Here is a 27,500-nt window from a genome sequence, read left to right on the forward strand (position 1 = left end):
CCTGTCCCCCATCATCTCTCCCTCTCCCCCATCTTCTCTCTCCCTGTCCCCCATCCTATTTTCTCTTCCCCTCTCCGCAATCCTCACTCTGTCCCCCTCACCCCACCCCCTCTCCCTCTCCCTCACACACACTTACCAACACAGACTCATAGACCTACCAACACAGACACACACACACCCTTAACAACAAAAACACATAGACACTTACCAACAAAGACACACAGACACTTACCAACACAAAAACTTACCGGCACACACACACTTACCAACACAGATACACAGGCACATGGATAGATTTAGAGGAGCAGCTGTGCAATGCTCTGCAGTGCCACCTGCTGCCCAGGAGGGGTTAAGCAGCCAGACAGCCCTGCTCTCCTCCTACCGGCTACTGCTGTTCTAATGTGATCAGCTCCGCACTCCCCGCCAGCATCCTACTCAGATCTCCTCCAACCTCCGCTCTCCTCCTTTCCGCCCAAACCGGGAGGACCCTGGCTCATTAATAATCGTGACTGTCCGGGACATGTTGACAATTGTTGGGACACCGGGACAGCTCATTAATAACCGGGACTGACCCAGCTAAACCAGGACATCTCGTCACCGTATTAATAGCGTTAATTGTCAAATTCATTTTTGCCAGTTCTTTAAACAAAGCTTCCATAGAAAACTGATAATGTAACTTTGTTGAATGTATAGGATCAGCCTTATTCTTTTTATTGCCTGTAGCTGCCATCTGAAAAATATCTTTTTATCTTGCTAGTTGTAGATATAAAGAACCAAAATTATTTGGGATATATAACTAAAATATATGAAAAGCTTGTGTAGAAAATTGAAAATGGAAAATGTGACCGTTTCAAATGCTATGTTAGAGGGAGCTTCCGTTGGAGCCTCAGCCGGCAGCAGCCGGCTCCTAAGCAGCAATCTTGGAACCAACTGGATAAACATCCTTAAGAGGAGATCATATATAATCCTAACTTCTACCTGAAAATATTGTTCTGTATTATCATCATTTACGCTAAAGAATCTGAGGGGAGTGCAAGCAGCTGCACGACTATGAGAAAAGAACAGGAATTTATACCAAAAAGGTGGGTTCTACTAGTGCCGCACAATTGTAAGCCGCAGGCTCACTCAACCCTGTCACTGCTTCTTAGTCTTGCCTGCCATTGCCCACGCTCCAATGATAGTTCTTTGATAGCTCAATAAAGCACACAAACAAGCATCCAATGTATTGCTGAAGCTTTATTGGGCTGTTACAGGGAATTGCAATCTAAGAGATCTAAGCAAGGAGAAATGGAAGGAAAAGCTGGGGGTATTTCCACTTCATGTCACCTCTGCAGGGAAACGGAAAGCATTTATTTTAATGCAGCGACATGAAGAGGATTTGATGCTTTAATACAAGAGACGCAGTACATAGAAGCTCACATTATGTAGAGACCACTTAATTGTAATCTAATACATCTTTGCATGGCGCCTGTTCCTTTTTCTGAAGCTTCCTCTTGGCCTCTTTTGCTTTTCCTCCTTGGATCCCTTTTCACTTTGATCCAATTCTAACACCAGATCAGGAAAGACAAATCGGTTTTTGGAATCCCCTCCAGCCACAGGAGCCAATGGATTACCTCCTTCGCTCACTCTCTGATGAGCCCCACGTCCTACCTGGAAGATAAAAGGCTGGGCTCGTACAATGGCACTGGTGAACCGCTGGGGTCCGGAGCTTGCAGGTGAATGTGTTTCCTCCTCGCTGGAGGATACACCATCTTCATCACTGGAAGACACATCATCTTGTTTTTCTTCACTGGAAGATTCACCATTTTCTTCACTGGAGGAGGCAGCAGCATTCACTGACTGAACCTGGGCACTCTGAAAGCCAAACACGGGGATATCACGTTTTTCTGCAAGAAATAAAAAAATAACCAAATAAACAGAAATAGAATATATGTCCAACACTGGCTTTTGCTGTTAAGAAAGTACCTTAACATTTTACTGAACAGATATTCTAACCCATATCCTGCTAAAAATCAACCCTCACCCCACATACACAGATAATCCATGAACTCCTAAATCCAAATGTGACATGGTCCACTTCCCACCATGCTACAGTATGACTACACATGATAATATGTTATCACATCACACACAGATGTTCAATAGCTTCCAGTGGTAGAGTTTAGTCATATTACTTCTAATAAAGGGAAATACTGATATTTGTAAAGTATAGTATTGGTTAGAATGAGTAAGCCTAAACCAAGCTAATACTGTATGTTACTCTGATTCATTTCTCTCTACAGTAGTTAAAGATGTTTAAATTAGATACAAGTTAAAAATAAGTTCTAAGAAAATGCTTGTACAATAAAGTAATAATGTATTACTCTGAACCTACGCCCAAATTCCCCCATGAAGATACTATGTGTGAAATGAGTGAAATTTGTGCACAAGTTTCCAAAATAGGTGAATACTGAACCTTTGCCATGACAAGAAAATGTCACAAAATTGGCAGCATTCACAAAACTTCTCCTTCACTATTGAGAGAATTTTGTTGAGAACATTGCCATTTTAGAAAATGATATACATTTATGTCACCAATATTCAGGAAACTTAATCTGGAGTTTCGAGAGAATGATAATTGTGTGTGAATTATGTAATTTGCGCTAAAAATATACATTTCCCAAGACCAAAGATGAACTTCACACAGTGTTATCATGTGCGTAAACTTTATTAAATATGGAACAATCTTAAAAATTCAATAAAAGTTTTTAGGAACTGAAATACACATTTGCTCCTTTCCACTCACCTCTTAGTACAGGTTCCTTGTGTGGGCTGTTCAGCACACCTGATGGTTGTTCAGATGGCTTCTTGAAGCTTTCACCGTTGGAGGCATCCTTTTTTTCAGTGGACCAGAGATTTATGGTCTGACTACGTGAGTTAATTGCTTTTTGGGGTTGCCCTGAGAAAACATTTGCATGATAACCTGGTGGAAAGACAAAAGAAGAACTTGAGTTTAGTATTCGATCCTTGGGTTTGTCTTGCATCTCAGCCTCTACCAGATTATAAAACCTTTTGTCACAATGTAGTTATACTGTGCTGTTGATTTGACATTTAAAAAAATAGTACTACTAATATTTTTTAAGTAGGCACATTTTCTAATGTCATTATTTTTCTGCGTAATAAATGACAAACTAAAGGGATTGTCCATTATACTGTGATAGTTGCACATTGTACACTCCGCTCTAATACTACAAATTCAACCTGTCCTGCAACATTCACTCATATTCCCAAATTACCCCCTCTCCTTTCACACATACTTGTATAACAGTGAACCTCCATTTTGTACTAAATCACACACTGTACTTCTAATAATAAAAACCACAACACATCTTGCACTGTATCTCATTTTGCACTTTTTTCAAGCTGATGCTTAGCAGAAACTGCTTTTCACTTCTGACAAACAGCACCTTCTGTGCTTTATGTTCATATGCCTTACCTTTAAGTGAATGGGCCAAGCCAATGGCTATCAGAGAGCAGACAATCAAGACCTTCATTGCTACAGTACCAGCACGCCTCACAAACTCTCACTCTTGAGTTGATATGGGGAGGTTGGGACACACAGCCAACTTTAAAGGAAAGGATGCAGCTCCTCCTCCTAAATGTCATCTCAGAGTAGCATAGGAGGGACCAGTAGAGGTAGATCTATGAGATATCTAAGGTGTTCCAGGCTTCTGGGACTTGGGGGATCATAACAATTAATTTTGACTTTTCACATATTACCTAGTTATTTTCAAAGTGCTTTCTGTGAGGAAGGATGTGGAAATACTGAGAAGTGGAAAATATGGGAGGGAGAGCTACCTTTTGGTGTTGAACAAAACTGGTTGGAGCTGTGATGCATGAATGTGTTGATGGGCAAATAGGAGGGGAGATGGAGAAAGCAAACAGAAAGAAGAAAATGTGTGTAAAGAGACAGAGTGAAAGAAGAAGAAATGGATAGGGTGCAGAAGAAAGTGAATATAGTATAGTCTTTAGTGTAGAGTATTTTTTAAATTGTATTTTCTTAATACTGCTAGTCAATTACTTAGCACTTTAAATAGATATCATATTATGTATGTATGTAGATGTAGCACCGGATTATTTTCCCCTGTTGCAAGTTATGATGGGGTATGTTGGGACGTTATCACTGCAATTGCACCTGGCTACATCTGTAAATACTGGGGACAGCGGTGAGGGGTCCTGCCCTGAAGCGATTACACTCTAACTGGTATATTGGGAGACATAGAGATAGGAGAGAGTCAGCACAAGAGTGTAATTAAAATGAGCTGAAGTTAGAGATTGAGGAAGCTACATTTGTGTCTAAGATGATAACATACTGTAACATCAGTGGTTTAGAACTAAACTCCAGATTCCTTTTTCACAATGATTAGTTCTCTGTATATTATTATGTTCCTAAAGAACTGTCTGTATAATAATAATAATCATGATAATAATATTCATGATAATAATAATAATAATAATAATAATAATAATAATAATAACAATTCATAATTAAAATGTGTCATACATGGCTTTTTTCCCCATGCAGTCTTAACATTTCATTCAGACTTCCAAAGATGAAACAAACTGTTTGTGACGTTTGGAAGAAAGATAGGAACATTTGTGACACTAATCTGAGTACTGCAAACATTTAAACTTTCAGAGCAAACTGAAACTGTACTTCTTTCTCAGTGGAAAGTTTTGACACACTTTGCTTTCCACTCATTTTATTAACCTTTGCTCTGTGTTTTTGCCTCTTGTTACTGGCTCCAATATTTTTCTTTAGTAAAAATGAAATGCACCCTTCTTTATGCTGTACCCAGTGTCTGCTCTAAACTGCAGGGTTTAGTACAAGCACATCCGGCTTTAAACATCTCTTTCCCCTGGAAGTATTCAGAGCGATAGGAAGCAGGGCTACATTTGGAGGCGCTGCTGAGGTCTTAGACCTGGGGTGCCCCCTCGAGACTAAATTACTGCCGCCATGGCCCTTCCTACCCGACAGGAAATACGCGACTGGGCGTGCCAAATGCTCACGCCTGCCCGTCGTGCCGTAGCTGTGACCAGAGTACCCACGGCCTTACCCCTAGAGACTTTGCAAATGGTCTTACGACAGCTCCCGGGTTTTGCCAAAGCCCGCTTGATAGATGTACTCATAGACCAAGATTCTAAATGGAACACCTTGCTTGTGGACTGCCGGCGAGACCTAGTAGTACTCGAACCCGCCGTTCCCCAATATCTACCGCTGCCCAATGCACCACCTGGCGGTAGCCCTTTTGTCTACCCCCTTCGGGACCCCCCTGTAAGGGAACTAGATGCTGACGACCCCACCCTCCCCTTTGCTCACTACCCCGAGAGCGAGGCGGCTAGTTGCCGGTCAGAATCCAGCTATCCCAGGTCAAGCGCATCCGCGGAAGCAGGGGTGCGTAGTGATATGCTGCAGAAACTCAATGACAAAATAGACCAGTTAACCACCCCCACCAGCTTACCGCCGCTAGTAGAAGCACTTACTCTAGCCACCCATGCCCAAAGCTTCCGGAAGTTAAAGGCCTTCTCGGGGACGCTACCTGTGCCCACGGGGAGGATGGGATAGAGACATGGAAGGAACACACTAGGGGAGTAATGGAAGAATGGTCTTGCACCGACGTGGTAAAATGGTAACGACTCATGGAGTGCTTGCGACCCCCCAGCGTCCACCTTGATCAGCATTCATCGGGAACAATACCCCGACCTAACCTCTCGCCTGATGATCGAGTTCCTAGTGGAAGCCTATAGCGCAAAAGAGGATGATGGCGCCCTGTGGCCCAACTACTATGCCATAAATCAAAAGGAGGGGGAAGATCTGTCTGCGTATATACACCGAGTACAAATCTCCCTCGGACCTCTGCTGCATCATAAATATGTGACGCCCTCGCAGATGGATGAATATCTCCGCAAACAATACCTACGAGGGTCCAGTCCTACTCATCCTATAGCCAGCATGATTCACGACCATCTCACTAGGGGACCCCCCCCTCGTTTATCCAACTCCTGCTGCAGGTCAAAGAGCACGAGACGCATCTGATGTTGCACTCCCCTCAGAAGGCTAAGGCCAGCAGCAGCACTAAACCAAAAGGGAGTGCTGAGAAGAAGGAGGAACCACCGGACAAACCCGGCCCCGAAAGGCCGAAATACTCGCCTCCGTACGACCGCCGCGCTACCGCCAGGGATACGTCCTGCTACAAATGCGGAAAGAAAGGGCACATATCTTACGACTGTCGGATGGGTGAACCTCGGCATCGGAGCCCGTCGCCCAAGAAGTTCATGCCACGGGCCATGGTTTGCGGGGTGTATGCGGCCGTTACCGAAACTCCCGGGGCCCCTCAAGATGGAGAAGACCCGGCGGAGGAGGGTAACAGCGTGGGACCGGTAGCTTTGATCCGGGTGCTAGTGGACGGAATCTACTCCTCCGCCCTACTAGACACAGGGTTCCAAGTCACCATCATATACCGGGGATTCTATGATCGCCATCTCCAAAAGCGGCCTCTGCGACCAGCCGAACATATCAAGGTACGCGGCCTAAGTAATGACGATTACCCCATCGACGGCCTGGTGACCGTGGACCTGGAGATACAGCAGCTCAACACTGGGAAATCTCACCCCATGAAGTTGGACGCCTTGGTGTGCCCCGAACCCAAAGATACGCCCAAGTACCCAATCATCCTCGGTACGAATGCTGACATTGTGCAAGCCGTCATCCAGGCCTACTTACACGAAGCTAACGAACTACCCATGTCCAGCCTACAGTTACAGCTGGTTCAGGCCGATCCAGCTCCTCCCAAGTCCCCCTCGGACGACTATGGCCTGTTGTTCTGCGGGCGGGGAGGGTTGACCCAACTCTTACCAGGAGAGTATTACGCCGATGCTCGCCACAAACCGGGACCGGACCGCGGGGCTGAGGTGGGGTTATATAATCACCGGCCTTAGTCCACGCAGACTGATCCGGAGTGCGCAGTTCATAGTCGTACATCGCAGGGTCAGGATTGGAGAAGGCAGCATCGTCGTTAATGAAGCAGGAGTTCGGCAACAGGAAGTCAGGAGTTCCCCGCTTCAGCTTAGGAGCGTGAGTGCGGGACAGGAGTTCCCCGCTTCAGCTTAGGAGCGTGAGTGCGGGAGTGGCTTCTGCGCGAGGAGCGGCCTCGGCCCATGACGCCGATCTCAGCAGGAGGAGACAGCAGGCTGGCCGAAGTTCACCGCAGGGCAGCGTTGGGAAGAACCAACGCTTCAGCGCAGAAGTCCAAGGCAGACCTCTGCGAGAGGATAGCAGCAGGTCACAGGAAAGGAAGGGTAGCCACTGCTAGGAGGGAATGCAGCAGATACCAGTGCTGGCAACAATGCTTCAGCACAGACGTCCAGGGCAGGCCACTGCAAGGAGATAGCAGCAGGCCAGTGCTGGCAACAATGCTTCAGCACAGACGTCCAGGGCAGACCACTGCAAGGAGATAGCAGCAGACCAGTGCTGGCAACAATGCTACAGCACAGACGTCCAGGGCAGGCCACTGCAAGGAGATAGCAGCAGGCCAGTGCTGGCAACAACGCTTCAGCACAGACGTCGAGGAACAGGCCTCTGGATACTCAGGAACTTGAAGGTAAGAACACTTGGAGTGAGGCCTGGGGCGGTTTGTGGCAGAGGAAAGAAGCTGCAATTGAGAGGTGGGACATGTGCCTTTGATTGCCAGGGGAAGCTTGCAACTGCATGATTCTGCAAGGCTATAGTCAAAGCCAGTAGTGGATTCCTTACAGAGAGACGCAGAGGATCCCAGCCTGGTGTGCCTACGCTGACCGATTAGACGAAGGGCAGCAGTTTTCTTTAGAAAGCACCCCAGAAGAGGATGTCCGCCGGGGATATCGCCTTGTACTAGAATTCCGAAGTTGGCCCGCCACCATTCCCCGTCGAATTTTTGTAATGGTACAGAATCTGTCGCCCTTCCCCATGGCCATCGATGTGGGCCAACGAATAGGGAGAATCTATCCCGTCAGCTCGGTGGACGAAGCCGTGCAGGTAAACACAACCAGAGTGGAAGATCCCGCAACACCCTTAGACTTTGACTTTGGCTCGTCCGAACTGCCGGAAGCCTGGAAGGAACGATTATGAGTACAGCTGGAAAAAAGACGATCAGTGTTCTCTACCAGCGAGATGGATGTGGGGTGTAGTCGCAATGCCCAACACACCATTCGGATGACTGATGCAAAACCCTTTTGGGAGCGTTCACGTCGGCTCGCCCCTAGGGAAGTAGAGGATGTACGGGCTGCTAACAACGAGATGGAAGAAGCCGTAATTGTCATGGAGTCACGAAGCCCTTACGCCTCCCCTATAGTAGTCGTGCGAAAGAAGAATGGGACCGTGAGATTATGCGTGGATTATCGGACGCTGAACAATCGAACGGTACCGGACCAGTATAATCTTCCCCGCATAGAAGAGATCCTAGATACCTTACACAGGAGCAAATGGTTCAGTGTACTGGACCTTCGGTCGGGTTACTACCAAGTCCCCATGAGCCCCGAGGATCAAGAGAAGACGGCGTTCGTCTGCCCCCTAGGGTTCTATCAATTCACACGTATGCCCCAAGGCATATGTGGGGCGCCTGCCACCTTCCAGCAGTTAATGGAGAAGACTCTAGGAGACTTGAACCCCCGGGAATGCCTCGTATATTTAGATGACATCATAGTCTTCGGGAAAACCCTGGAAGAACATGAGGCTCGACTCTTGAAGGTACTGGATAGATTAGCACAGGAAGGGCTCAAACTCTCTTTGGATAAATGCCGGTTGTGCCGGACCTCAGTGACGTACGTAGAACATATCGTGTCCGGTGAGGGAATTGCCACGGACCCCGCCAAAATAGAAGCTGTTGTCAATTGGCCCCGCCCTGACAATGTGGGAGAGTTGCAGTCGTTCTTGCGGTTCTGCGGCTACTATCGCAGATTTGTGGAGGGGTACTCCCGCCGTGCCAAAGCCCTCAACGGACTACTCAAGATATATCCGGTGGAAATGGGCCAGAAGGTCAACCCTGCCTGACAGCCCTTCGGGGACAAATGGACCCCCGAGTGTAAACAAGCTTTTAAAGACCTGAAACAGAGCCTTACGGCAGCTCCAGTACTGGCCTACGCCAATCCCGAACAGCCATACATACTACATGTGGATGCTAGCCTGAGCGGCCTAGAAGCAGTGTTGCATCAAAAATATCCCGAGGGATTGCGACCCTTTGCGTATATCAGCCACAGTCTTACTGCCAGCGAGCAGAATTATCCAGTGCACAAACTCGAGTTCTTGGCCCTTAAGTGGGCCATTGTGGACAAACTTCGGGACTACCTGTACGGGGTGTCGTTCAAGGTGCGGACAGACAATAATCCTCTCACCTACATCATTACTTCCGCCAAACTCGATGCGGCCGGCCATCGCTGGTTGGCGGCTCTCTTTAATTACAATTTCACCCTGAAATACAAGCCAGCCCCTTGAACATTGGAGCGGACGCCCTGTCTAGGCGACCAGGGTTGGCCACTACCCCCGACGAAGATCAGTGGGAGGAAATCCCGGGGCCTGGAATAAGGGCTCTATGTTGCACCGCAGCCATAGTAAATGATCAAGTAGCGTTCTCAGAATTACGAGTGGAAGACTCCCTAGGGTGTACTTCAAATGCTATACCCGAAGCCTATCGCGACCCTAGTGGCATGCATGTTACACCCGACAAGATTGTAGCCTGGAAAGATATGGTACGATACCAAGAACAAGACCCGGTTGCAGGGGCTATTCGTTATGCTATCCGACACAATCGCCGGGCCCTCCTTCATCAGACTCCGGGTGATGTAGGAGGTATACTGATGCGGGAAGCGGACAAATTCGAAATACAAGACAATTTGCTATACCGAATTGTAGAATATCATAATCACCCGAATCGACGACAATTAGTGCTACCAAAACGACTGCAGTATCTAGTATTGAAAGCTCTACATGACGAACATGGTCATTTGGGGGTAGACAAGACTTTTGGACTCGTGAGAGATAGGTTTCTCTGGCCCGAAATGAGAGAGGCCGTGGAGCATCACTGTCGACGTGTGTGCGGTGCATTCAGCGCAAGACCTTGCCCACTAGGGCTGCCCCAATGGGCCACCTAAAGAGTACGGGACCTATGGACTTAGTCTGTATGGACTTCCTGTGCATCGAACCCGATAGTCATGGCATAGGAAATGTACTGGTCATTACCGATCATTATACCCGCTACGCTCAGGCCTTCCCGACCAAAGATCAAAAAGCCAATACGGTGGCTAAGGTGCTCTGGGAGAAGTATTTTATGCATTATGGGCTTCCTCAACGCCTCCTCTCCGATCAAGGACGGGACTTCGAAAGCAAATTAATAAAAGAACTACTGAACCTCTTACATATCAAAAAGTCCCGTACCACGCCCTACCACCCCGAAGGGGATGCCTTGCCGAAACGGTTCAACCGCACCCTACTAGACATGTTGGGCACGTTAACAGGAGTGGAAAAGACTAAATGGAGTCGCCATGTGGAAACCCTAGTCCACGCTTACAATTGTACACGACACGATTCTACCGGGTTCTCGCCCTACTTCCTCATGTTTGGCCGTGAAGCTAGACTGCCTGTGGACATACAGTTGAGAGTCTCCACTGATGGAGTACATAATACTACCCACTTCCGCTATGTACAAAGATTGCAAGAGAGCCTACAGCGGGCATACGTACAAGCCGAAAGATCCGCTGAAAAACTGAATGCCGGAAATAAAAGGCGGTATGATCATAAGGTGAAACACAAAGACATTAAACCTGGCGATGCAGTACTTCTCCGTAACCTGGGGGTACCAGGGAAACATAAATTGGCCGACCGATGGCCTGAGGGGGTGTATGAGGTGGCCTCTCAAATGCCCGGTCTTCCGGTCTACCGCATCAAAGACTCGGAGGGCCGGGTGAAAACCTGGCATCGTAATCATTTGCTCCCTATTCCCCAAATCGAAGAAGGGGATTTGGAGTGGCCGGCATCCCCGTTGGATGGAGAAATGTAATCAGAAAGGGGCCCTCAACAGGGAGCACCTCCCGGTGGAGCTTCGGGTAAAGGGCTCAGGGAGCGATCACCCCAGGAGGTGGCTCCGGAAAATTCAGTGTTAGACCCGCTGAATCCATGCTTCGTACCAATCCATGACCAAGTAGAGAACACAAGCCCCTCAAGGGAAGAGCTCAACGTACCAGATGCAGACAGCCACTCTCCCACGGGAGTGACCGAACAGCTGTTAAGGAGAAGTCAGAGAAATGGGCAACCTCCAATGAGGATGGCCTACGATCAGTTTGGGGCACCCCACTATGAGGCTCAGCAGTGGGCTCGCAATCCAGTGCAATCAGTTATTGTAATGTTTAGCGAGATGTACAAGCTGATTTAAGAAGAACGTGTATTAGACATTTTTCAGGGGGGAGGATGTAGCCGGGATCACCTTCTCACCCTTGTTGTTGGGGGAGGGTATGCTGCAATAGAGAGCACTCCGATACGGGGGGACGCATCATGCAGGACGCCATGTTTTGGTTGGCACCGGTATAGACAAACTTGGCCAGAGGTTGCGCATGCGAGAGTGCCAAAGCCCGCGAAGGAGGAGAGTTCCGATTGGAGGGAGGTAGGGAGACACAGGTCCCAGCAGCCCCCGTGGATCCCTGTGATAGAGCTTAGCCAATGAGCTGTGAGTTGAGGAGGAAAAGGAGGTGGTTGCGCGCACGTTGGTTCAGAGCGGGCTGGAGAGGAGACGGAGCTTCGGTGTAGGGGAGGCCAACTGCCCCTGCGTAGGCCGCATGCCCCAGGCCCAGTTAGTCCCTGCGTCCCCATAGAGACGAGCTGAGCTAGGGACTGCCATAGTGAGGTTCCGGATCCCCTTAGTGCCACACTATCAATAACAGGACTGTTCTAATTAGCGGGAGGTCTGGGCTCAGACCCCGCTAGCAAGACGCCCCGTGTCCAGGTGGGATCACCCTGGACTTCCACGTGGGTGGGAAGACGACATCTACCCCCCCGCGGATCCTTTGTGAAGATCGTAGCAGTACCGGGTACCGGAGTACCCGGCAGGTCATTCTCCAAGTGCACCAACGGTACCATCGTTTAACTCGGGACACAGTGGCTGCGCAGTCACACTTACATATATAGAGATCGGACTCACTTGAGGGTGGGAGGACTCATCCCAAGGGGATTGGACACGGGGTGGGATCACCCAGTGGAGGGCATCGGGAGGGTAGGCGGTCACGTGACGCTGATTAGATTGTCTCCGCTAGGGAGGACCGTTGCTATATGTATATGTATGTGAAGGTATTGCTTGCAAGTAAAGTCAATTGGTTAAGGTAGCCTGCTGTGTGTTTGTGTATACAGTATATAAGTCCTGCGAAGACCCACTTCCCCTCTGCCGGAAGCTGTCGCAGGTGGAGGCGCTGCACCGTGTATAATTATTGTGTGAGTACCCCAGGCTCTCCGTGGCAGAGACTTAGGCCCTGTGAGCCTACAGGTAATACAGCATATGGTAGTGGCCTGCATTCGATAGGATGCAGGGCTACACTCGTTATAGAGGATCACGCTATAACGGGGTTGAGCTGTACTATTAATAACAAAATGTTGTTGATTAAGTGAGGTGAGGTCACAGGCAGCGACGTAGGGTTCGTGGCGACTAACTCCGGAAGCTGCGCACACATACACCCATGAGGGCGCCGATTGGAGAATTGGTTTGGCTGAATTCTATCACGTAAGCCTTTACCCTTTGTTCTATATATCATCTGGGAAATGATACGAGTGCCTTGGATTCATTGAGGCTTGCCTTCTCTTGGTGTTGTGTGTTATTTTGGATTATGTGATCCGTTCTTATTTTAAAGTGTGATGTACATGTTTCATATAGTTTAATTTACAAGTGTATATATAAATTGTGTTTAAGTGCATTATTTTGTCTCTGTGCTTTCTCTTATGCACCCCTTTTTGGTTTTATTTGCATGTGGATATTGCCCTGCTGATCACGGGAGATTGGGAGCTGCAGAGAGAATCACATAGGCTGTGAAGAGATGGGAATTTTAGGACAGCGCACATTGTTTCTTTTTCTGGTAGCAGTGTATGCTGAAAGAGCCTCACGGAGCAAGTTCCTATCTTCCAGAGTGGTAGCATGTACCCTGAACATGCCCTGCTTATATGATTAGTCTTTCCTGTACGTGTAATCATTTACACTTGAATATTGTCACATTCCAATTACTTTTTACGCTATGAGAGTTGTGCGCTTTGTTCTTTTTCTTCTTTACAGGTATGCCTCTGAGGAAGTGACCAGTTCGGTTACGAAACATGTTGGGTGGGGTCTAAAGTTGGAGCATTACAGAGAGCAGGCGGAGCTACAATGACGACATCGGGGAAGAGGGGTGTGAGAAGCGGCCGCGAGGAGAGGGACGCCAACCCCAGCTGTAGGACGCAAGTACTCTACATCTCATGTTGCGGACAACAAGTTTTAAAGCGCAAAAGACCGTGGATCTTGTGAATGTTACTCTAGGTCTTCCGTGAATATTTAGTTCATTGTGGTTAATTGTATTATACCTATATATTTTCTTTATTTGTGAGAATACTACACTTCATCAAACTGGCTAAGGACACCCAGAAAAGGAACTACCAAGTGCTGGTTTAAGATCTATCTACTACCCAATATCACTTTACTAAGTGGAAGTACAGTAGGCAATCATCATTTTATCAATGACTCTGTATTGTGCTATGTTTTATCTCTCTGTTTATTCTGTAAAATCATTATATTTTCTGGAGAGATCATCTGAGGATTATCTACACCTTTGATTTATTTCTGGGACTTTTTTTTTGACAATTATGTGCACATACTGTATACACCCTGAACATAGTGCCAACGAGAACTCTCTCTCTATGTACTTATTGAGATGTCTATGAATATTTGCCTTTTACAGCCCAATATATCTACAGGAGTGCATAAAAAATTAGGAAATAAGATAATTACAGATATACCTGTCTACTATCTACTTTTCTATCAATGGGTCCAGTAATAGAAATGATTTTCAGTATAGGAATAACGGATAGTCTAGTAGTAATGCCACTCAGTTCAAATCCCAGTTTTCTCTCTTCTCTTTGTGTTATTGGGTGAGTCACTTTATTATGGAGAGTCCAGGCATAAACAAAGAGTACATAAGTGTTTAAGCTTTTCAAAAGATGGGACTTGTGCCAAAAATCTTTGTACAGAGATGTGTGCACTTCAGCAATATATCAGTGTAATGATGTTTCCCCCACCCAATCGCAGATAGGAGCCATTACAGGGTGTATGGTGCATATACCTGCTGGCAACAGGAGGGCTGAGTCATCCGCCGATGGTAGTGGGGACACAGGAACAGGCTTCTGGGGTTCATATCCCACATATCTCCTTAACAGTGCAGCGCCTCCATCTGCCGTGGACTCCAGGAACTGAAGGTGATCTCTCACGGTAGAACTTACTGGCAACCTGATTGTACCAGGGTTTACTGCCAGCCCAATGGCAGAATAGTAGCCAGGGGTGGCCCTGTTACACTGTCCCTATGGTGGATTCCCAACGACCCGGCTTGGGTCCTACATTTTCAGGTACCACTGTCAATGAAACCTGAACAAAAACAAGATAACATTTCACATGAATATCACATTAGTATGCATGATATACATTGTCTGTGATCACAACCATTCAATTTTTATTTAAGGACACATCAACTGACTGCCCTGTGCAACATAGGTTCCTCCCAACCTGGAGAACCTTGTTATATTAGTGCTCCGGTTTTAATAGCTAACTAATGCTCTGGACACGTCACTGAAAATACCCCCTTAAGGTAATCTGCGCACTGGATTTAATGCGTGTGCATAGCGATATTCCTGGTAACATACTGGGCACCCGCACCCAGGTATTATCTTATGCATGGACACACTTGATCCCGGGTAACTATACCCAGATGACCCAAAAGAGAACATTCCGGGACTGCCACTCCCTTCCCCTTCGTTATACCAATTTTCATCGGAACCCTCAGAATCCCAATTCTCTGGGGAATTATCTGGATCCCAATTAGACTGGTACTCCACCATGATCTAATTTTCCCAAGGCGGTTTGGGCATAGGCCTATGGGCCATTCCTGTAGGTTGTACTATGCCTAACCTGATCACCTTCTCTCTCCTTCTCATGGCCTCGGCAGCCTCCTCTGGGCTAAACAATCCTTCAGCCCACAATAGTCTACTATGGTCTCGGTTTCGAATATGAACCTCATGCGGTCCATAAAGGGCACATCTCCCTGAAACCTAGGATGCCACCATGGTAGGGAACTAACAGATTTTGCTACAGCAAAACCTGTATGTGAGGTACAGTAGTGTTGGTGGATGTGGAAACATCAGACATGACATAATGACTGAATCCACTATTTACACTGCATGCATCATCAGCAACACAATTATCATATCAGCATCTCATTCCCATAAGACAAGTCCTTCCAGTCTGAAGAGGGAACATGAATCTTAGAGGCCCGTAGGCTCCGCTTTTTAGAGTACCATTCTCGTGCGGCTCAATCAGCTTCCACAGGCAGTCCCCCACCCTGGGCAATCTGAGTAGAATTATGTTGCATATACTGTATATGTAGAGTATGTTGCATTTACCTGCTGGCAACAGGAGGGCTGAGTTGTCCGCCGATGGTAGTGGGGACACAGGAACAGGCTTCTGGGGTTCATACCTCACATATCTCCTTAGCAGTGCAGCGCCTCTATCTGCCGTGGACTCCAGGAACTGAAGATGATCTCCCACGGTAGAACTTATGACCTCTCCCCCCAGTAAGGTCACGCACCAGGCAGGAGGTATAGTGCAAAACAGAAACATGTTTATTACTACACTGCAGTAACAGTTACTCAGCAGTCTTCTGCCAGATAAAGTCTGTCAGTATTCACTGGATGATGTCCCTGGACAGCCACTACAGGCCAAGGGCACCTGCAGCCATCCTAGCTCTTCCCCATCTCCCTAGCTGAGGCAGAGGTATGGTCCACACTCACTCTCCCCGGAGGGAAGAGCACATGGGAAGGCCCCAATCTCAGGCTCCCAGTTGTATGGCCTGCCTTCCTCACAGGGGAAGGAACAACCACAACTTTAGGGCGGTCCTGCCCTTAAGTACAGCCAGAAGGCAGGCACCCCGTTGTCCCAGCTACAACAGGATGTACCACCCCCTGCTGTCACTCAAGTGCAGTACCAAAGGTGAAGGGGAAAACCCCATATCAACTACTGGCAACCTGATTGAACCAGGGTTTACTGCCAGCCCAAAGGCAAAATAGTAGCCAGGGGTGGCCCTGCTAAATCAGAATAAAAGATAATATTATAATTATTATTACCACCTTCATTCATACATGAGCTAAATAGCTCAGTTATGTCCTGTTCTGACCTAGAAGATACTTCTTCTATCAGCACCCCACTTCAACCTTTAAAATGCCAAAAGGACACACGGTCAGGTGTGGTCACCTGTAATGCTGTCAAATGCTAACAGCAGTCATGGAATAAATTTTAAACTTGCACATTATCTCTGTTATGTGGCACATGTGACATCTAGTGGGCATTTTGTATAAGGCATATGAACAAATTCTGTGAAGATTAATGGAGTTATGTCAAAAAACGTTTAATTCGTACTGTACAGTATGTGAAATTGTACTTGTCACACTTCTGTGTAGCTTGAGTCACAGGAGTGCAGCCTGGGATGAAGCTTGAAGGTAGAGGCATTCTAGAGGTAAGAAGGTTGCTGTCAGGTTAGACTGGTCGAGGCCCCAGTAAACATTATGGTCTTAGAGCCCTCATCAGTTGCCAACGAATTTGAGGCCCTAGTATCCCCCTGGAAGGGAAGGCCCCAGCAGGCCACAGAACCAACATGCCCAATCAGTGGGAGGCACCAATAGGCCCCAGGATTCAGGATCCCTATTAGGCCACAGGGAGTCTTGGGGGCCAGCATTTCAAGATAGAGGGAGTCACCAGAAGACCAGCAGGTCACATGGTGTCAGAGGCCTCAGCAAGCCATGGGGAGTCAGGGGCCCTAGCCTTCCCAACCATCGGGAGGAACCAGCAGGCTCCAGGAGCAAGGAACCCCTGCAGGCCACATAGCATCATGGGCCCCATCAAACCACAGGGAGTCAATGTCCCCAGCATTCCCAGGCACTGGGAGGCACCACCAAGCCCCAAATGTTCAGGAGTCTGATTATGCTCCAAACAGAGAAAGACCCTGGAAGGCACCAAGAGAACAGGGGCCACAACATTCCACAAGGAGAGGGAGATCCCAGGAGAACAGTGCCCCCATCAGGCCCCAATCACAGTGAGTATTCAGTAGGCCCCAGAAGAGGGCCCCCGTCCCCATCAAGCCTCAGGAGGAGCGAGATCCCAGCAGGCCTCAGTGGGCGATAGGTATGTGGGGCCGGCCTAGAAGACAGTTTGAAGGAATTTAATGGGGGTTTAGGCCTAAAGGACATCCCCACCCCCTAGGACCATGATGGTAGTGGGGACAAGCGTACGGGGGCAGGGTCCCAGTGGAGGAGCCTTTTCAACATTAGCAGCAAAACGATCGGTAGAGACCAGTGGATCAAGAGGAGGCAGGGCTGGTGCCCAGTCTGCTAAATTAAGATAAGTGGAACAGACAGTGGGGGATCAAGCAGTGATGGATTCTGGTATTAAAGAGAAGAAAAAAAACTTTGGGGCAGAGGTATATGTTGATATAGAGACTTTGTTGCCATGGTAGAAGGATTTGTTAGTGAAGGTGGTAAAGGAAGGTGATAGTAAGGAGAAGAAGCAAGATCCAACAGCATTTGGGATTTAGTTGAGAACATTTGTGGCATTGGTAGTGGTAGAGAAGGCTCTGCAGAATTTTAAAGGACTTTTTAGGTACTTGGCTACTATTTGGGAAGCATGTAAAGTGTTCAGGGGGGTCACTTGGTGGAAGTACGTTGAAGGTTTCAGGGAGTGGATGGCAGTTATTAAGCATGGGAGGTGGATCTAAAGGATATGGTCTGGTTGTTGTTGAAATGATGTTACCGCATCAGTTGAGAGCATCTGGGGTAGTCAGGGTGAAGTTGGTGGTGTGGGGGCTCATGGTGAGCCCATTTAAAGAACCCCACCCCTTTTGAAAGGGTGCAGATGTCTCCATTGGTGCGGGTGCACAAGAGGGGCCCATGCTTTTTTCTGATCAACCATCTGTCTTTCCCAGACGGGTGTTAATCAATGATGCTATCAATAGGGGCTGTTGTAAGGTGACCTTTGCATCCAGCAGGGGGTTTGAGATAGTTAGGTGTTTTGGTTCGGGCTCTGTGAGGGCTAAAGCCGAGGTGGAATTGGCCTTGCAGCTGCCAGGCATCCTGGTGGTTTTCAGTTGATTAGGGTTTTTTTTTGTGAGGGGGGCATTTTGTTGATTTGTGTTTTGCCAATGGACTGTTTCCCCTACCTTTGTATCCCGCTTTCACCTTCATTTGAAATATTAGCAACAACCGGCAAATGTTAAGGACTTCGTTTATTAGTGCTACTGCTCTGTTAGGGTTAGTAACAGGGTCCTATCTATCAGGTGATTATAGCTTTCATTATACGGCATTTAGCTCATCTTTATGTACCAGGCACTTTACTTCACCTAGCAATATACACAGTTCAGAGGGTGTGTCCTTTATTGCTAAAGCCTATCAAGTCTACTACATATCCTGCCTTGGGCAAACAGGTTATTGAACCTACTTTAGCAGGCTATAGTGTATTCACATGGATTTATCAGCCAGTTTGTAAAGTATTAGGCACAATAGGAAATAATCTGAGCTAATTTCTTTCTTTCCTGTTTTTTTAAAAACTTTTTTTGACACCATTAAATATTTTTTTTTGCACAAGTGTGTGTTACCTCTCTTATTTTGTTTTATTATCTGCCATCTCATTTTAACACTATTTAATAAAAGTTACAGTACAGTATGTTCTAACTGCCCAGGTGTGCACTTAGAGTATAACACAAATCTTTTGGGATGGTCTGTGATACTTCTTGATAAAGCACCTAGTATGCGAAACATGTAGGAGGGGGGGGGGGGGGGATGCCTGATTTCAAATAAATATATTTTTTACTACCATGCCAACTTGACTCCCTGGCTGTGCGCTGCACATTTTGCTTATTTTGTTTATACCTATCTGGATCTGTCTACATGCGGCTGGTCACGCCAGAAAAGGACAGCGTGAGAACTCTAGGAGTGGGGGAGAAAGATTTATACTAGAGTAGCCCCCTCACAATTTTTTTCCCCAGCCTGGCACATAAGTCTTGGTAAGAGCAGGCAGTGCTGGGGTTAATAGTGAGCTGTTGACACCACATCTCCTCAGTTGCTGAGTGTAGCAAATTACAGGTACAAGTCTGAGCTTGGGAAGCTGCTAGAATAAGGGGGTTCGGCTTGCCCTGATATTGGGGAAGAGGGATTAACCCCTCCCCAGATATAAAAGGTAGGGTTCCTCCATTTTGAGTTCTTTTCTGTTCCCGCCCTACTCTTGGGGCTGGTGTGTTCCTGCCTTGCCCCTTAGGTGGGTGAGGGTGTTTAGACTATCCTGAGGGCCTCAAGCCCTTGGGCTGTCTAGTCCTGTTCTACCCAGGGAGGGGATGATGCCACTGGGTCCCAGAGGGATGCTGAGAGGAGACAGAGGGGGTATTATCATTGCTGGTATTTCCTGCCTTTGCTTCACGGCTGAAGATGCCTTGTGCTGTCCTGCCCAGGGACGGGGTGATGCCCCTGGGCTGGAATGTATGCAGATTGATCCTTGATGCAGTGGAAGCCTTGAAACAGTTGTGCCTGTCAATAATCCCCTTTGAGTTGCAAAAGATCCTGGCGCCGTATTTCTTGTCCTGTCCTCACAACCACCACTTCATCCTCCATTACAGCCAAGGCCTAAACCTGCCAGAAGGGGTGTTACACTTTATTCATCAATCAGAATGTATTCAGGAAAGAAACAAGTGAGTCATTTTGTCTTATGATACTGTATTATAATTGCTATACCTCCAATGAGACTGCTACAGTGTGGGATACTTATACTGCTTGCTACCTTGTAGTTAACAAGACTACTTGCTTACTAATCCACCCACTCTAAAAACAAGAGTTTCTCTCTTTTGTCGGTCGTATACTGGACATTGTAATTAATATTGGATTTCCTAGACTATTTGAGCACCCAACATCTACTCTTTGAACTGGTCTGTGACCCTTATCTTAGACATTCCTTATTTTTCTATTATTTTGAGACTTCTCACTTTCTGGATGAGTTTTAAGTATGGAAGCGGGAACTTCCAGAATTGTCCATTACCTGGACGATTTCCTATAAGGATCCTAACTTTTGTCGAGTTCTTCCCTCTGGTAGTGGCAGTGGAGCTCTGGGGGGAGGAGATGAGTGAGAGGAAGGTCCTCTTTTGGTCAGACAATTTGTGGCGGGTGGAGATGGAAGGTTGATGGAGGTAGTGAAGCAATCTGTGTCACCGGCAACCTGGGAAGCCTATGAAAGTGACAAAAAAAGGAAAGAACAGTGACGCTCCCTCAAGTGGATCTTTATTAAAGCCCCCTAAGGTGGCGTGTGTTATTGAAGAGTATAGGGCTCGGGGTAACGAAAGGTACTGCTGGCCCTGATTATACTGCAGCTCAATCAAAAAAGGATCAACCCATGATCCTAGGTATGTTTAGCGAAAAGAGTGGAGATGAGCGCATGTAAAAAGAGTATGAAAATAAATAAACAATAGGTGAGGGATGATGATACTATAAATACTCACACGGGCATATGTGAGCAGAATCCTTCAGCGTTGTCTTTGGTGTTCTTGGTCTGGTCACGGGTTGACTTGTCTGGTACACTCACATGGGCTTGTGAGAGTGAAGACAGTTAGGGCAAGCCCATGTGAGTGTATTTATTAATTTATACATTTATGTGAACAGATTTCCACAAGCCCATAAAGAGATTGGCATATGAGGGTGCAAAAGAAGTCCCCATAGCCTTAACAAAACAGAAATGAAATGGATTTTCTCCCTTAATACCCTTCAACCAAATGGTTTGAATGTGGAATGGGCTTTACAACATTTTCTTTATGATTAATTTATTATTTTGGTTTTTCTCTTCCCAACCCCTCCACCCCCCCACCGCCCCCTCCCCCCCTCTCCCTCCCTCCCCCTCCCTCCCTTTCCTACCCTTTCCCCCTCCCCCCTTCCCTCCCCCCCTCCCTCCCACCCCCCCTTTTTACCCTTATCCCCCATTCCCTTGGTATGCCCCTTCCCCCCCCTTTTTTGAGACATATGTTTATTTCATTATTATTATTAATTTGTTTATGATTGTCGTTATCTATTATATCTATTTTTATATATGTTCAACTAGTTCATATCATCATTTACTATATGACTGGGTATCTCATTAATGATTTATATATATATATATTTTTGTGTATCAATAGTATATTTCTTGAATTGTTGTTGTTTTTAAATTCATTTGCAGACCATCTATTAATACCCCCGTTTATACATCTCCAAGGGTGGTTAGTTAATTAATATAGCTTATAGAGTTTCTATATGTGGTCGCAATTTTATCTTTGTATATGTTTATGCAAATCTCTGCTATACATGTCATTCTGTCCACCTGCTTCCCATCGGCTGATGAGCAGCAGATACAGGTGTTTCAGTTTGAATCGTGTATATTAGGGCTTCCGGTTTTACTGACGGATCACTCTTTGACAAAGGCCTGAGGGCTGAAACGCGTCAGAGGATCCGTCAGCTGTATACTTTGTTCACAATAAAATTCTTTTAGTCACCATCTGAAGCCATCCTCCACTTTGTTTCACAGCTGTGCTCTGTTACCTGCCTCCTGTGGGAGGAGTTCCTGCTCTGCTTCATTTCGGACTGCACGCCGGGTTGCTGTTTGTTTTTCCTGATGACGTCATCACCGCCAGTCACGTGACCGTCCTGTGCGACGGAAGAGTTGCTAGACGGGTTGGCGGTGCAACAATTACTGAAGGATCCATGAGGCTCAGCAGTACACACTCCACTAACCGTGAGTCTCTCTAACCCAATGTTATTTGTGCTCATCACGGAGGCAGTTGCTGGGAGAGACTTTACATCACTCATTGGAAGTGTTGCCGTGGCCCGCCTAATATCTTGCTATATATTTACATCTCAGTGACTGTTTTGGCTTCTAGAGCACCTGGTGGGTTAACCCCTGTTCACCCGTTGTTTACATTGCATGATTATACAGGTTGCTCGAAGTCTTATGGATTCAAGGACATATCCCTATGAAAATTAATATATGACTTATACATCATTTGAAGATATCCTTGTTTCATGAGGTGGCTGATGGTGACTTTTTACAATTACTGTAGTATTGATTATTTTATATGATACCCACTCTCTTCAATTTATACACATTTTTCTAAATAGTGTTTTTTCACTTTCAATTTTATAATGGATGAGGAACATGAACCACTAGTTGAACATGCTACTACTTATGTACAGAAATGTGGGAACAACTCTGAGAGAACAAAAAGAGCACAATATATTTTTGATGAAGTCCCTGATAACATCACATGTGATAATCCCACTGACTTTATTGATCACTTCGTGAAATTAGAAAAACTCCTAACTAATGATATACGCATATTTTGTGGGAATCTGTTCACATTTTTGGTAGCACGAATAATTTTCGTTCTAATATTATTTTTTATAAGAGATACATCGATGACTTGATTTTCATTTGGGATGGTGATCTACATAGTTTACACACTTTTATTCACACTCTTAACACTAACACTATTAACCTAAATTTCACTTATCAAACTGATATTTACAAGATTAACTATTTAGATGTGACACTCCATGGTGGCCCTAACACTATTATCCAAACTGACATTTTTACCAAACCCCATTCCAGGAACTCTTATTTACACGCTAAGAGTAGTCACTCCAGATCCTTGATTCGTGGGATCCCCAAGGTTCAATTTTTAAGATACAAAAGATTATGCTCTAACCAGGATACTTTTCTTCAACATTCACAGACATTAAGTTCTAAATTCTTAGAAAGAGGTTATCCTAAACAGGATGTAAACCAAGCTTTCATGAATGCAGAATCCGTTGATCGAACAAATCTAATTAAATATAATAAACAAAAGAAGAGTCGGTTCTGTGATAGTCCTTTATTTATCACCAAATATAGTAAACAGGCATCACAGATCCGACATATTGTGTCCAAACATTGGAGTGTACTTGAATTGGACCCTGATTTAAAAAGTATCACCCAACATCGGCCTAGGTTCGCATTCAAAAAGGCAAATACTTTAGCTTCTTCTATTTCAAAAAGTCTCTTTCAGTCAGGACATCAATCACGCGTGAGTAACATACCCAAAGGTTTCCACAAATGTGGGTTCTGCAGATACTGTCAATATGCCTTACCAACCAAAAGGGTTCACACACTATATCCTGTTACTAGGCATAGGATTAGTACTTTCATCAATTGCCATACCAGCTATGTGGTATATGTTATTATTTGTGGATGCAATCTTAAATATGTGGGCAGGACCATACGATCTTTACATATTAGGATTTCCAAACACATTAGACTCATTAACAAAAAGGATATTCTACATCCGGTGTCAAAACACTTTACCCAATGTCCCTTTGGTGGTTTAGCGAATTTTCGTTTTTTCGGTATTGAACATGTTCCCCCTAATATCAGAGGTGGAGATAGGCTTAATCGCCTTAACAAAACAGAAATGAAATGGATTTTCTCCCTTAATACCCTTCAACCAAATGGTTTGAATGTGGAATGGGCTTTACAACATTTTCTTTATGATTAATTTATTATTTTGTTTTTTCTCTTGAACCCCACCACCCCCCCAACCGCCCCCTCCCCCTCCCCCTCCCTCCCTCCCTCCCTTTCCTACCCTTTCCCCCTCCCCTCCTCCCCCTCCCCCTTTTTACCCTTACACCCCATTCCCTTGGTATGCCCTTTCCTCCCCCCTCTACCCCCCCTTTTTTGAGACATATTTTTATTTCATTATTATTATTAATTTGTTTATGATTGTTGTTATCTATTATATCTATTTTTATATATGTTCAACTAGTTCATATCATCATTTACTATATGACTGGGTATCTCATTAATGATATATATATATATATATATATATATATATATATATATATATATATATATTTTGTGCATCAATAGTATATTTCTTGAATTGTTGTTGTTTTTAAATTCATTTGCAGACCATCTATTAATACCCCCGTTTATACATCTGCAAGGGTGGTTAGTTAATTAATATAGCTTATAGAGTTTCTATATGTGGTCGCAATTTTATCTTTGTATATGTTTATGCAAATCTCTGCTATACATGTCATTCTGTCCACCTGCTGCCCATCAGCTGATGAGCAGCAGATACAGGTGTTTCAGTTTGAATCGTGTATATTAGGGCTTCCGGTTTTAGTGACGGATCACTCTTTGACAAAGGCCTGAGGGCTGAAACTCGGCAGAGGATCCGTCAGCTGTATACTTTGTTCACAATAAAATTCTTTTAGTCACCATCTGAAGCCATCCTCCGCTTTGTTTCTATGGCTGTGCTCTGTTACCTGCCCCTGTGGAAGGAGTTTCTGCTCTGCAACGGAGGCGGCCTGGCTTTAGTTGGGGAAGGACGTTATAAAGAAAATTTGGAGGTGGGAATCAAGTCGTTAAGTTGAGTAGGTTGGGCGCTTAAAAAATTAAATCAAAGGGGGGATGGGAAGTTCTGAAAGATTTGTTTGTTATTTAGGGGGCCAGTCAGTGTCTGCTGGAATCTGTGCTTACTATTATGTCCATTGAGCAGAGAGGAAAGTGGAGCAGAGGCCCTAGGGGAAGCATTTGGGGGCTAGATAGCAGGTCTACTTGTTAGGGCAGCGAGATCTAGGTTAGACGAAGATGCTCTCGGTAATCTTTCAGGAGCGCTGAAGGTGGGAAGCCCTGCATATTCTGGTTTTGCATGTCAGGGGTAATGATCTGGCCAGATTAGGTCCATGTAGTTTATGAATGTGATCCGTTGGGATGTGGCCTAGTTAAAGGTAACATTCATGGTTGCATGGTGGATATAGTCTGAGATTGTGCCGTGGTTGGTCTGGAGGGTGGCTCGGGACAGGATGGCTGCGGATATAGGGAGAAGGAAGCACAATCAGGGGGTGGCTGATTTAGTGAAATATTTGGGGGGTATATCTGTTTGGCACACGGAATTGGAAGAGGAGGCGGCAGGTCTTTATCGGGAAGTTGGAGTCCACCTCTCTGAGATGGCCTTGGATATTTTAATATGGTTTTATACAGTATGATGGTTTGGAGGAGGCTGTGATGCTGTTGGTGGTGAAGAGGTAAGTTTGAGGGGTGAAATAGTGTGGACAGGTCAGTTTTTCCCAAGTGGTTAATGTGGAGGAACACAAGGGCTTAAAAGTATGCCGTCCTGGGCTAGGGCCAAGTGTGCCAGGCATAAGGCTGTACTTCTAAGAGAAACCCCAGGTGTTTTGAGCCGAGTTCTCAATGGGTCATGTAGTTCAGTGAGCAGAGTCAGGGTCACTGAGTCATGTAGTGGCAGTGAGCAGAGTCAGGGTCACTGGGTCATGTAGTGGCAGTGAGCAGTCAGGGTCACTGGGTCATGTAGTGGCAGTGAGCAGAGTCAGGGTCACTGGGTCATGTAGTGGCAGTGAGCAGAGTCAGGGTCACTGGGTCATGTAGTGGCAGTGAGCAGAGTCAGGGTCACGGGGTGGGAATACTTGCTGACCAGGTCCTGGAGTGTTGGTGTTTATGGATAATAAAAGGCCGTGACCATTTGTACCCAACAAAGGTGTCTGTATTTATTTGGCTCGGTTATTAAACGGAATGGGCAAGAGTCGAGGGTTCAAGGGTCCTGTACAAAATACAAACATGATCTGACATACAGTACTTACTGTTGTGCGTCTCCTACTCTTTGCTATTTGATGGCTTTCTTCCTTTTCACATCATAGATAAATGGTGATACGCAGTGGGAAATATTGGTAGTTTGTGTAAATGCATATACAGGCATACCCCGCATTAACGTACGCAATGGGACCGGAGCATGTATGTAAAGCGAAAATGTACTTAAAGTGAAGCACTACTTTTTTTCCCACTTATTGATGCATGTACTGTACTGCAATCGTCATATACGTGCATAACTGATGTAAATAACGCATTTGTAACAGGCTCTATAGTCTCCCCGCTTGCACACAGCTTTGGTACAGGTAGGGAGCCGGTATTGCTGTTCATGACGTGCTGACAGGCGCATGCGTGAGCTCCCGTTTGCCTATTGGGCGATATGTCCTTACTCGCGAGTGTACTTAAAGGGAGTGTCCTTAAACCGGGGTATGCCTGTACACTTTTATGGTGCTTTATACTCTGTCACATGCAAGAGAACTGTTCAGTAAGTTTTCTACCTGTACTATTATTACTCTTAAGTGCTTCCCAGCAGAGTTTAATAAAACATCTGACATTTAGGGTTTGAATAAATAAATTAGAGCTCTGCCCTTTAATTTAATATGGCACTTTGAAATGGCCAAAACTATACTAATCCTTAGATAAAAAAAAGTACACGAAAAAACATCTTATTTTATTTTTAAAGGTCAGAAAAACAGCTTGGTTCACCATTTATATTATCATGATGGTTATCTCTGCCAAGACACTATAATATCCCTAGAGCATGAATTGGCCCATGCATGAGCCATTTTTCCAGATAGACCATGAGACTAATGTACACATCTTTCAAAATGCCTTGTCTCATTCAAACAGCTAAATATCTGTGAAGCTCACTAGAGGTTCATGGTACAGACTAAGGTTCTTGTAGAACATCCATAAACAGAACAGTACTTCACACACAAAAATCCTTTAGGATGTGTAAACACGTGAAAAATATATATACTCAACAAAATAGAAATAATATGAAATTAATGCTAAGAATTATAATCAATAAGAGCAGAAGGAAATAATTGCTATACAGTAGATAAAACATAATTATTTCAAAATGTAGAGAAATACCAAGAATCAGTTTGTCTATTCTGTTTTTATCTATTATAGTTAATTTAACTTTTAATATTGTATGGTTCCTATATATGTATTACACATAGTTATTTTATTAGACATTATATATATGTCTGTGTTTGTATATGTATTTTGCCTAATACAGTATAAGAAGGGTGTTTCCTGTGTGAGGAGACCCCTGATTTTAGGCTGTCAAGATTTTTACTTGGGAAGCATTTTAAAAAGCTTGACTTTTGGAGTTCGTCAAAAACTGTCAATTTCGCCAGGTTTGAGAACTTAGCCGAAGAATTTGCCTACAGTACTTCCAGCCCCTGCATCCCACATTCCAGCCCCCGCACCCCTATTTCCAACCTCTGCACCCCTATTTCCAACCTCTGCACCCCTACTTCCATCCCCTGCATTACTACTTCCAGG

At 45.5% G+C, this 27,500-nt stretch overlaps 1 protein-coding gene across 1 annotated transcript; it reads right to left on the bottom strand.

Annotated features, from left to right (window-relative positions):
• Positions 1-1,218: 1,218 nt before the first annotated feature.
• On the bottom strand, positions 1,219-3,623 carry LOC142500930 (uncharacterized). Its single transcript, XM_075610202.1, has 3 exons — positions 3,476-3,623; positions 2,786-2,962; positions 1,219-1,886 (listed from the first exon to the last, which is right to left on the bottom strand). The coding sequence occupies exons 1-3, from the start codon at positions 3,531-3,533 to the stop codon at positions 1,447-1,449; spliced, it is 675 nt and encodes a 224-aa protein (XP_075466317.1). The 5' UTR covers positions 3,534-3,623; the 3' UTR covers positions 1,219-1,446.
• Positions 3,624-27,500: the final 23,877 nt, after the last annotated feature.

Source organism: Ascaphus truei, chromosome 8 (assembly GCF_040206685.1).
Source record: "Ascaphus truei isolate aAscTru1 chromosome 8, aAscTru1.hap1, whole genome shotgun sequence".
Classification (NCBI taxonomy): Eukaryota; Metazoa; Chordata; class Amphibia; order Anura; family Ascaphidae; genus Ascaphus; species Ascaphus truei.